At 36.4% G+C, this 11,498-nt stretch overlaps 1 protein-coding gene across 1 annotated transcript; it reads left to right on the forward strand.

Moving 5' to 3' along the window:
* The first annotated feature begins 26 nt into the window (after positions 1 to 26).
* LOC100549969 (ubiquitin carboxyl-terminal hydrolase 45-like) lies at positions 27 to 11,195 on the forward strand. Its single transcript, XM_010707572.3, has 8 exons — positions 27 to 471; positions 2,544 to 2,600; positions 3,379 to 3,522; positions 6,299 to 6,962; positions 7,948 to 8,045; positions 8,412 to 8,498; positions 8,963 to 9,116; positions 10,049 to 11,195. Exons 1-8 carry the CDS (start codon positions 403 to 405, stop codon positions 10,180 to 10,182), a joined length of 1,407 nt encoding a protein of 468 aa, XP_010705874.1. The 5' UTR covers positions 27 to 402; the 3' UTR covers positions 10,183 to 11,195.
* The last annotated feature ends 303 nt before the right edge of the window (positions 11,196 to 11,498 follow it).

The following is an 11,498-nucleotide window of genomic DNA, read 5'->3' on the forward strand; positions in this document are numbered from 1 at the left end:
TATAATTTTGAAGGCTGTTTAGAAAAATTGACAGCCTGTCTGCCTTTGTAGTGTCTATATCAAAGCAATACAATACTGTATATACACTATATATTAAAACTGAGATTATATTTAAAGGCTTTTTCTTGAGAGATAATGTATGATTATTTTGTTATAACAGATGGGGAAATGAATATGAAGAGAATTGTATCACTGAATAATAGATGTTTTTAAATACTGAAATACTGTATATGATAGCTTAGTTACTGTGTTGTGTTTAAAAACTTTTGAATATGTTTAATAATTGTGCTTTCAAAATAAATCTTAGAATTTTGTTGTACTTATAGTGTGGCATTGGATCTGTTATTTTTCACATTTAAAAAAGGCAATGTTTTTTCAGCATATGGAAGAGAGGGTGTGAAGATGAACTTCATAGATAGGATCTTTGTTGGTGAATTGACTAGCACTGTCATGTGTGAGGAATGTGAAAATGTAGGTATTTTGGAATTTGGTTTGATGTGGAATAGATCACATACTGGTTTGATTACATTGTCTTGAAAGTATAAAATTGTATTGCCAATTTTATACTTGCTTGTTTGTCTGTAAAAGCAAGACTATTGACAGTTTCTCATTTATAATAATAACTTACTTACGCTTCCTTAAAGCATTATCCTCTGCAAACCTAAGAAGAGGGATCATTTGAATTCAAAGTGGTTTCAAACAGTGGGCTTTATTTTGCATCTAATTTAAGGCTGGAGGTTCCAAATTCTGTAATTACCTGTGTTACACTACAATTTTTATTTGATATTCCTAAAATCCTTACCTACCTTAAAATATCAAACCTCCTGCCTAGTCTTCTGGGATATGCCTGAAAATTGGGAAGTACTTGCTTTGAATTAGTATGAGTGGGGAAATGCTAAAATTACTTTCTTTTCTTTAAGTGTTTTTTAGAATTAACGTAATATCTCTAATGAACAGCATATTCCTTTCATAATTAATATTACTGACATTTCATCATAAATGCTTTCCATTATCCTTATGATTTTCTTTAACTTTGGAAAAGAAAAATCTTACTTGCATGACTTTTTAAAACTTAATATTACATTTGTGTTTGGTTTGGTTTAAAGCATTATATTTAATATTGTAGAGATTAAGTAAATCAGTCAATCTGAATACTTGAGCACAGTTCTGCAGTGCCAGGTAAACTTCCCTGTGTGTGATGTGCAGATTAAACTTCAATGTGCTTCTATTATCAATGAAGAACTTCAGCTGTGTACCAAATAGGCATCGTCTGTGTTTTGTGTGTACCATTTATTTTTGTTGGATTCTTACGTTCTGCCTGCACAGGACTCAGGGCTTGGCTAGTGGTAGCTGTATGAGGACAAGCTTAGCAGTTGCTTTCCTTTGCTTGCATTGGCAAATATCTTTCTGACTAGTGCTTGTTCCTGAAAAGTCAGTCTCTGGAGGAACCCTAGTTTGAATATTGCTCAACAGCCAGCAAGTCAACACAGTTAAGACAGTTCTAACCTCATTTATTGTTTTACTGGAATTTAAACCATGCTGAGTCCCTCACACAATGGATAAATGTAAGCTTTTTGTTAAGAGGAGCCTCTGGTCCTTGTGTCACACATGGAAGGTAGGGTCATAGGCATCAGAGAAGGGCAGCAATGGCAGTAACTGGAGGTATGACAGTGTTCAGTAATTATGTACACACTGTGATGTTCTTTTTAAAGGCTTTGCTTTTCAGTCTTTCATGAGGTAAGATAAATTAGTTTTGGAAGGAATGTGAGAATGGCAAGGGAGAGAGGTTAAGAAACAGGCTTGATCTGGATGTTGTAGTCAGAAAGTCATATTTCCAGTTTCAGCTTAGAATTTATGTGGTTTATAGGACAAAAAATAATACTGCCGAACAGACAATAAGGCATTTTGCTGAAAAGTACTGCTTTTCATTAATTGGCTTTATTGTAATAATTCCCAGTGTACGTTGCAATATAAACATTTCTAATAGAACTTCTGGCTGCAATCAATAAGCCTGACATCATCTTCCCTGTGAATGCGAGGTTACAGCTTGCCACCTAACTGCCATTAACCAGTTCTTGCTGCTGAACAGCATACAAGATCAGTGCCTGCACAGAAATGTCCACGTTCAGGACATGCATAATAGTTAGTTTTTCTTCAGAATTCTATGGGATTTGCTGTTTCTGCTGTCCAAAAAGTTGTGATCCATCTAGAAGACCCACATGAGTTGAAAATCTGTCTGGAGTTCAGAGAATCTGAGCACCGCAGTGCTTCTAGGTGTGGCTTGTGCCTAGAGGAATGGCCTTGCCTTTATGTCTGTGTGTTGGAATTCCATGCTGTGTTAGAAAGAAAATAAGAACTATTTTAAAATTCTAAAAGATAGGAAAAAAGCTTGTGGGAAGTTCTTCATTGTAGTTTGATACAGCTTGTAAGTGATTAGCTTGTTGTGTAGTTTCGGATAATAATTTGGTTGGAAAAAAAAAGGTATGTGCTGAACCTGTGCATAGTTCTTTGCACTCAATATACTTTTTCTCTTTTTCTTCAAGATTTCAACAGTAAAAGAACCTTTCATTGATCTTTCACTTCCTATAATAGAGGAGAGGGTAAGATACAGAATACATAATAACTGTTGTTTTCACTGGATTGCTTTATGAAGATATTTCAGTATGCATATGTACAGTTTTGATTTCAAACCTAGAAATGCACGTTTGTCTATAAACGTGTGTGTACTGTCTGCTCATTATGTGATTTTTTATATACATATTTATAGAGAAGAAATCATTTTTTGATTAGACCAAACTTAGGACAAATGACAGTGTTATTTATAGTATATAGATCTGAGATCAGTTTAGTAGTACTTTTAGCATATAAATTGATTATAAAATTCTTTAGAAAGGTCCCAAAAGATAGATTCTAGCTTACTGGTTTGCAACTAGGGAGCTGAGGTGCAAGGTTCTGATGCACAGGACGTATGAGTTGGGGTGAAAATGGATAAACTTTGAAAATATTTGTTCTGGTGTTTTGTCATAAATAGTTTACAGAATGTCTTTGTTAGCTGCAGAGGGGCTGTATTCATTTTAGGATATAAACTTTGTTTTTGTGTGGGATTTGGAATTTTTATTTGGGAATAAGATGATGGATTGAGAGTAGTTCTTTCCCGTCCCTTTGCATGTCCACATACATTTAAGGAAGAATATTTAATGTAATATTTGGTCCTTCATAAAATGTACTTGTTTCCAAACACCAGTTTGGTTCATAGCAACATAGGTTACTGTTTTCTAATGTACAGAAAACAAACTCACCTACATTAATCTCTTCTGTGCCATAAAGGAATGAAAAATAGGCATATATCCTTTCCTAAATTCCTGTCTAATTTCTTAGGTTGCAAAACCTGTGCCTTTGGGAAGAACAAATAAAAGTAAAAGTGTGCATGAAGCAGATCTCGGACAGTATACCTGTTCTTCCATCAGTACACTGAATAATCAGCCCAAAATTGTCAAGAAACATGCTTCAACAAAAGATAAGGTAAGAACTTAAATACTCTAACTAGCCAGCCATTTTGAGTTTGTTCTGAAGTTTCTAGGGCAACAGGAGAAGGAATATTGATACCTGCAATCATTTGTTTGTTTACCTAGACGTCAACTACTGATGTATGTCAGCTACATGGATTGAGAAATATTTAGATAACTATTAGAAATGTGAGAGTGTAGTCATTGAGAACCATCAGATTTTCAATTACAAGATCGTGTTTGCAAGAAAAAAAAGATCTGCACGTTAATTTCAGTTGGTGTTGGTTTAGATTTTCTGTCCAGCCTTCTTTTTATTGTCCTCCTAATTTGTTTTCTGGCTGCAGCCCCATGAATTGTAACACTTGCTCAGAGGGCAGGCAGGTCTGTACTAGAGCCATTGGAGGGATTAACTTGCCAACAGGCACAACAAAAATAGTACCAGCTCCAGAGATTCTTGGAGGCTGAGAGTGGGATTTCCATGGAGCATTTGGCCTTCAGTAACCCAAGTGGTTCAGTTCAGCCTCTCAGTACAGTCCTTCCTGATGGCAGCAGAAGGGTTCTGCAAATACACTAGCTGAACAGAACTGTTTGTTTTACAGATTAAAATTAATCTGTAGTAGGTATTGTGCACTTTCATTGTTAATGAAAGTGGGGAGGGCTTTCAGTGTTTATTTATATATATATATATATATTTTTAATAAGCCTTATATTCCATATATGATTATGGACAAATAGATTCTATACTAGAGGAGACATGGAAAAATCCAAAATAGAATGAATAATAAAGTTATCGCTGTTGCATAAAAATGTGATTACTGGATGGCATCCAAAATTAAGAAAATAAAATATAGTTTGGATTCAACAAACTAGGCTAGACGATAAAATATAAAGGAGGAAACAGCTCTGCTTTCAGTAAGAATTGATAAAGTGATACATGAGATGGCTGTCTAACTAGTGATTCTGTGTTTCCCCCGTGTTTTTGGACATGTATTTGTCATGACTTTACTCATCTTTTGAAAGAATTTTATTGTAATAAAGTATTAAAATTTCGAATCTAAAACAAGCAGTGTTGAATTCAGTTAGCGTTTATTGATATTCTGTGACTTTTGTTAATTGGTCTGTAAGTTTGCTTGTGAAAATCCAAGTGTCCAGTGGGTGTTTGTGCAGTTAACAGAGTATCTGAACATTGGTTATGTTTTCTTCCTGAAGCGAGGAGCTGTACGATTTTAAAAGTTATAAGAGTTGTTTGTGTAATTCCCCTGAGCATTATCAGTAATTTCTGACAAGTTTCTCTCCCTCTTCTCTATAAAGAAAGCAAACACAGCTGAGACAAACAGTCCTAGCAGACAATCGTGTTTGGGGGTTTTAATGACTTCTTCATTTGGATTTTACTCTCTTTTGCTAAACAGTGGTACTTGTTTTTTAAGTTAAGGACTTGAATTATGAAGTTGTGTTCAGTGTGAAGTTAAGCCCTACTTGGGAAAATATTTACAAATATTATTTGCCTTTTATGTTGACTTCATTTGGACTTAGTTTTAGGCTTTAAGGATGAACTTAATTAACCGTTGAAGATTCCTTGTGAATATATTTAAGGAATAGTCTTAAGGTAAAGATCTTATAAGGCTTCAAGTTAGGCACTTAACTGTGGTGCCCAGTATGTTGGTACCTGTGAACTCAAAGTGGGATCTGAAACTTCAAGATTTACATATGTAGGTAACAAAGACAGTCCAGAAGTCCTCTCTACTAAATTGGAATATACCTGGCAACAATTTAAACTGAAAGAGTCAGTTTAGATTGTATATAAGGAAGACGTTTTTCACTCAGAAGGAGGTGAGGTGCTGGCACAGGCTGCCCAGAGAAGCTGTTGGTGCCCCATCCCTGGAGGCATTCAAGGCTGGCTGGGATGGGGCCCTGGGCAGCCTGATGGTAGTGATGTCCCTGCCCATAGCAGGGGATTGAAAATGGATGATCTTTAAGATCCTTTCCAACCCGAACGGTTCTGTGATTCTAAAGATAGTAGGAAATTCTAAATATAAAGTCATGTCTATAATTATATCTTTTCTGCTACTTAGGCCCATGACCAAGTGTGCAGAAGGTATTTCTGTCCACTTAGCCTCCTGTTATGGAAGCAGAACATGAAATTTACTTTCTGTTGTTTGTTCTATCTATGGAAGGCAATGTAAGGAAAAATGCTCATTTCTTTAGGAAACAAGCCAAATGAAAGAAAGAATTGCAAATAACTCAAGATTACGGCAGCTTAAAGTACTTTTAAATCTACAGTAGTATTTTTTTGACAGCAAAGCTTTTTCTTCTTGCAGTACAAAAAAATCAGCTTCGGACAAAGTAAAACATACAAATAAAGAAACACATTGCTAGAGATTATTTAATTCTAAGACAAGTGTCTGCAAGGTGAAATGAATTTTCTTCTATAGGTGCTCATCAGCTAAGGCCTCTAATGGAAGGCAAGCTTAAACATGAGAACCTTTTAGAAGCTTAAGTTAGATTAAAGGAATACTGTTTCACATGTGCCATCCACAGCTGTCACTGTGATTGTAGGAGGTATTGATTTCACAGTAAGTATAATGGTCATAGTTGACTGATATGGAGGTTTCTAATCCTATATTAGTTTAAACGGATCTTAAGGAGATCAAGTAGCTTAAGCATGTGAAAGATGGAGAAGATAAAATACTAGATTTCATTTGCTTTGAATTTATCATCTCTTAAAAGTTGTTTTAGATCACAGGTATGTTTTCTGTGTCTGCTGTATACTACTAAAATGCCATAATTTACAGAATCAGTTGAACCAGGAGAGAAGGCTTGCCAGAAAAGCTTCCTCTAATGAAGAAGAAAGAAGCCCTGTTATCATTCAGGAAAGATCCAAAAAGCCAGAGCTGGAAGATAGCTCTAGTGTGCTGTACTCCAAAGACACAACTGTGGAATCTGCCATGAATGGGAGTCAGACAGAGGGCAGCGAGAAGGAAGCCAGCCGCTCTGAAAGTAGCTTTGATGCAGACAGTGAAGCCTCTGAAAGTGAAAGTGCTTCTAAGCAAACAGCTGTTAGCTCATGCAGCAACACATCTGCTTTGCATGTCAACCACATCAATGTTAAAATGCCACACACCAAACCAAGTGACAGTAACGATGAGAAGATTTCCAGTGCCATATCCAAACTCAGTTTCTGTGATACTATAAACGAAGATGAAAAGTCAAGCTTTGGTGATCCAGGTTTATCGAATAATTCCATGTTCTCAGCAGACAAGTCCTCGTTGTCCTCAAACCCTCAAAACGCTTTTCAGACGCTTTCCCAGAGCTATATAACTAGCTCCAAGGAGTGTTCTGTCCAGTCCTGCCTTTACCAATTTACCTCTGTAGAGCTGTTAATGGGAAACAACAAGCTTTTGTGTGAGAGCTGCACAGAAAGGAAACAGAAGTATCAGAAGAAATCCAACTCCTCAGGTAACATGCTAGTATATGAGCATTTCATGACCAGGTTGATTGGGCCCTGGGCAGCCTGGTCCTGTACCAGTTCTGGAGGTTGGTGGGCCTCCCTGTGGCAGGGGGGTTGGAACTTGATGATCTTCGAGGTCCCTTCCAACCCAAGCCATTCTATATTTCTATGATTCGCTGTACAACGTTTTCTGTCAAAACCTGTGCAACCTCTGATGTTTCATTTTTTCACCATGGGCTTCCCCCTTGTGGCTAAGCAGAAAATGCAAATATTAGAACATAACTGTAGATGTAATTTAGCATTTATTCTGCAGTTGAAATTTTACTTCAAGCATGTTAATTATTTTTTCAGGGGAAAAAAAAATGCTGGTGACATATTCTCTTCTTAATCCGTAGCTAACAGCAGAGCTACTTTCCGTAAGAGCCCCCATTTAGTTTCCACTGCAGCATAGGCCACAGTTGCCAATCCTATGTGGTCCAACCAGCAGGTTAGGAGGCATCCTGAAATGGACCTCCTCTCTTCAGGCCCTTCTCAAAGATGAGCACAAAATGTGTGCTTCCCATGAAGTAATCTCTAGCTTAGTGGCTAGCACGTTGGCATGGATGAAGAGACCTGTGCTTTGCATTTATTCTCCAGTGATTGTCTGTTCATTTCAGGTGAAATACTTTCCACAGGAAAGCTGTGGGATTATAGCAGCAGATGCTGTATCTCAGATCTCTACTGATCTAGGTACTGAACATGCTTCTGGTTTTTGGTCTGATTAGTGTCAGGCAGATCAAAGTAATGCTCAGGCTTGGTAGGTTTTTATATTGAAAACAAAAAGAATGAGAAAGTATTTTTCTGTTACTCCACAAAATTTCTGTTGGAAAACGTACACATGTACAAAGTCGTTGCAACATAGATCTGTTCTTCTGTCAGAAATTGAAAAAAAAAAAAAAAAGTTCTATGCGATTGTTCTCACTTCACAAATTCTTGTGATATTCATAAATACAGAAAAGAAAATGGAAGGTGTCTACACGAATGCTCGGAAACAGCTACTGATTTCTTCGGTTCCTGCTATTCTTATTCTCCATCTGAAAAGATTCCACCAGGTAAAATGCCCAAACCTCTTCTATTCCTCTGCTGTTCTGATGGATGAGCAACTATTTAAGTGTCATTGTGCATTTTAATGTTTGCTTTTCTTTATGAAGGACTGTTCTGAAACATATGGTTTTTTGAATCTCTGATACTTCAGAGTGCATTTAGCTATTCAGATGTATCCAGGGAAACCTTTTGTGTGTCTGTCATACTTTTGTGTAGCATGCAGTATATTAAAGACATAATGGAGAATGTTTCAATAAGTTCAAATCTGATTCTTGGTTTGGTTTATTTTAATAACATAATAATACATATCAGCTTTAAAAAGCTTGAAAGCATCTAAAGCTTTATCATACAGTCTTTTTTTCTCTTTGTTAAAGGCTGGTTTGAGTCTACGGAAAGTAAACAGGCACGTGGATTTCCCACTGATTTTAGACCTAGCACCATTTTGTTCTGCTTCTTGTAAGGTACGCATTTCAATCTCAATTTTTATTGTGCTTCTAACAGTTGCTATTTTCCCTGAACACAAGTTAACTGGATTGATTATAATGAAGATGATGGTGATGATTATTCCTTCCTTTCCCACAGAAATTACAGACAGTGTTTTCAAGCAGTGTACTCAGAATGTTAGCTGACTGAAATTCCATTCGTATCAATGAGTAGTATGAATGTTAACTAATGCTACTTAAGCTGTACTGCCCTGATGGTTTTAGTGTCTCTAATGGTGTTAAGGACAGATACTGCTGCTTCCATGGTAACTGAATTCCGTTAACAGACTCTTGAGTATTTTTAATAGATGTGTTTCATCACTGGAAATGCTGTAGATGTCTATCTGTTTTTTTAAAGTAATACTGTTGAAGGGTAATGAAGATATTTGTAAAATTTACTGTGAAATAATTAGTTGTTGTTTTCTGTGTTTCTGGGAATACAGAACGTTACAGATGGCGCAAGAGTGCTGTACAGCCTTTATGGAATAGTGGAGCACAGTGGGTCAATGAGAGGCGGTCATTATGCGGCTTATGTGAAAGTCAGAACGCCCTCCAAGAAATTACTGGAGCATATTTCCTCCACAAAAAACGTGCTAGGTATGTCCAACAGAACTTCCTTCCTCTATGAGTAAAGCCAAAAACAACCACTGGCTGCAGCTTCTTTTCGTTAGGATTTCGAACTGTTTTAGCTCAGAATGTTATTTTTTGGGCCCTATAAAAATAATTCTGTTTTTTTCTAGTACACACAATGCATGACCTGCTTCTATATTAAACCCACACACAGCTGAGTAACGACAGAATTTTGGTTCAGTTATTAAACAGAGAATTGATGGAAAATGCTCCTCTTCTTCCTAGTCAAAGCAGTACATTTGGAGGAATAGCACTGCCTTCTAATTTGTAAATATTTGGTAGATTTGGTATTTCTAGTCCAAGAGCTGAATCCACAACAATTTAATTTTTTTCAATATACATTTTTACTCATCTTACCCATCTGTTAAAAATTGGTATTTTTTAATGCTTAAAAATCTGGAATACTCCGATTAATGTGAAGAGCAAGATATCTTTTCTTGTAAGGCTTCTCGTGCTATTTGGCCAAGAGCGTGCCAGTTTTTTTTGATGCTTTGGTCATGCAGAGTGAAATAAGATTTTAGGATAGAACCTGTTAGCGAATGATTTGCAGAGGCAATGTTGAGTTATCAGAGTACGTTAAATGTATTTACTGTTTCCCTTCACGGGAGCAAGAACCAAGCATCCACTTTGTCTATCCTGGGTATTATCACTTTGCATTTGAAGCTCATTTCCCAGAAGCACAACGTTTTAAAATAATTTTTGGAACAAGTCTCCCTCAGTCTGAGGCTTCCCATGCAGTAATTACTAGAACTGATGATGTCTTTTCTGTGTTGTTAGTTTCACGCCGATCAGCTTTTGAAATGTGATTTTTTAATTGTTTTTTAAACATCCATTGCATTATTTGTTTGATGATGATGTGAAAGACAATGAATGTGACTTCCTTTGCTATTGCATTTCAGGTTTAAAAGAAGCCATGGGAGCATCAGCAGGACAGTGGGTGTATGTTAGCGATGCCCACGTTCAGATGGTTCCAGAATCACGAGTACTAAATGCACAAGCATATCTGCTTTTTTATGAAAGATTACTGATATAATTCTCAACAGTTTAATTAAAAAAAAAAAAGAAACTACTGTAGTGGTTATTTAGTTTCTCTTATTTAAAGTTGCAGTAGAAGGAGTACCTGTAAATATTGTGCCTTTATCTTGCAGAGAATTTACCATATGTTGACTCTGAAATTCAGTCAAGCTATTATAAATATCTGAATGGTTCCTTTAAAATATGCACTTTGTCACACATTTTAATTTTACAGTTAGAATGTAAGATGATGTTCTATCCTAGTGAAGTCAGTAGAAACTTTTGTTGTTGATTTTAACGAAGATAAGCTTTCACCCGTAGTTCCAGAACAGGTGAGAATAAAAATGCTGATAGTGTTAAGTGCCTGGATTTGCTGCTGTACAGTAACAATATAAAGTACTTGAACTGCTTTTCAGTTGAGACTTTATCCTTCCCATCCCTGGGTTGGATGTCTGCTGTTAGGATTTCTACAAACAAGTACATGTCAAAGCATGTAGCCTGCAGATGTAGTAATTTGGAAAGCAGTGTTTCCAGAACGGAACAACAATAGATGTCTCTGGGTAATGCTGCTGTGCACTTTCCCAGTATGTTGTTGGAAATAGGTTGGGAAAGTATTAAAATATTGCTTCTGCAGTGTGACAGTGTAGGTAGTTTACACCTGTTCAGCTGTCTCCAACAAGTGCTGGTATAGCCGTGTACTCCTGTCTTAATGTAAATATATACTGTGGTGTGCATGTATATATTCTCTAAGATAAATATATACATATATATATGCACACCATAAATCCATCAATATATGTTGTCATTTTACCTATTAGGATAGGAAGGAATTGCAAACACTTCTGTATTTAGTAAATTTTCAAATTCATGATTGTGACAGATGTACAGCGTATGATGAGCTTGTGTATGAATATGTATGGGGTTTAAGTGTAACTGGATAATTCTGTTACTTTTGGTTCCAAACATTAATTTGTTTATCTGTTCCTGAATATTTTTCTCATGGGGAGTAATAAACTATAAATTATTTTTGCACTGTGTGTGTGAGTTGGACAGTAAATGATGACTTGTGCCTTCTGATGCATCCCTGGACTTCCCTGTGCCATCCCTGGAGGGGATGGTTTCCTAGATGCAGGTTTCCTAGATGCAGAACTTGCTACTGTAGGCTGGCTTGTGTCCATTATTTTGACTGCCCAGTCTGTGATGTTACTTCTTTCAGTAATTTCTCATTTCCATCCCAGCTAGATACCCTCTAAGGTCAAAATCTGATGATGATTTTGAAGCTATGTAATTATTTACTCAATAAGCAGTTGCTTAAATACAATTTGCTTCTGTAAT

The sequence above is a fragment of the Meleagris gallopavo genome, chromosome 2 (assembly GCF_000146605.3).
Source record: "Meleagris gallopavo isolate NT-WF06-2002-E0010 breed Aviagen turkey brand Nicholas breeding stock chromosome 2, Turkey_5.1, whole genome shotgun sequence".
Classification (NCBI taxonomy): domain Eukaryota; kingdom Metazoa; phylum Chordata; class Aves; order Galliformes; family Phasianidae; genus Meleagris; species Meleagris gallopavo.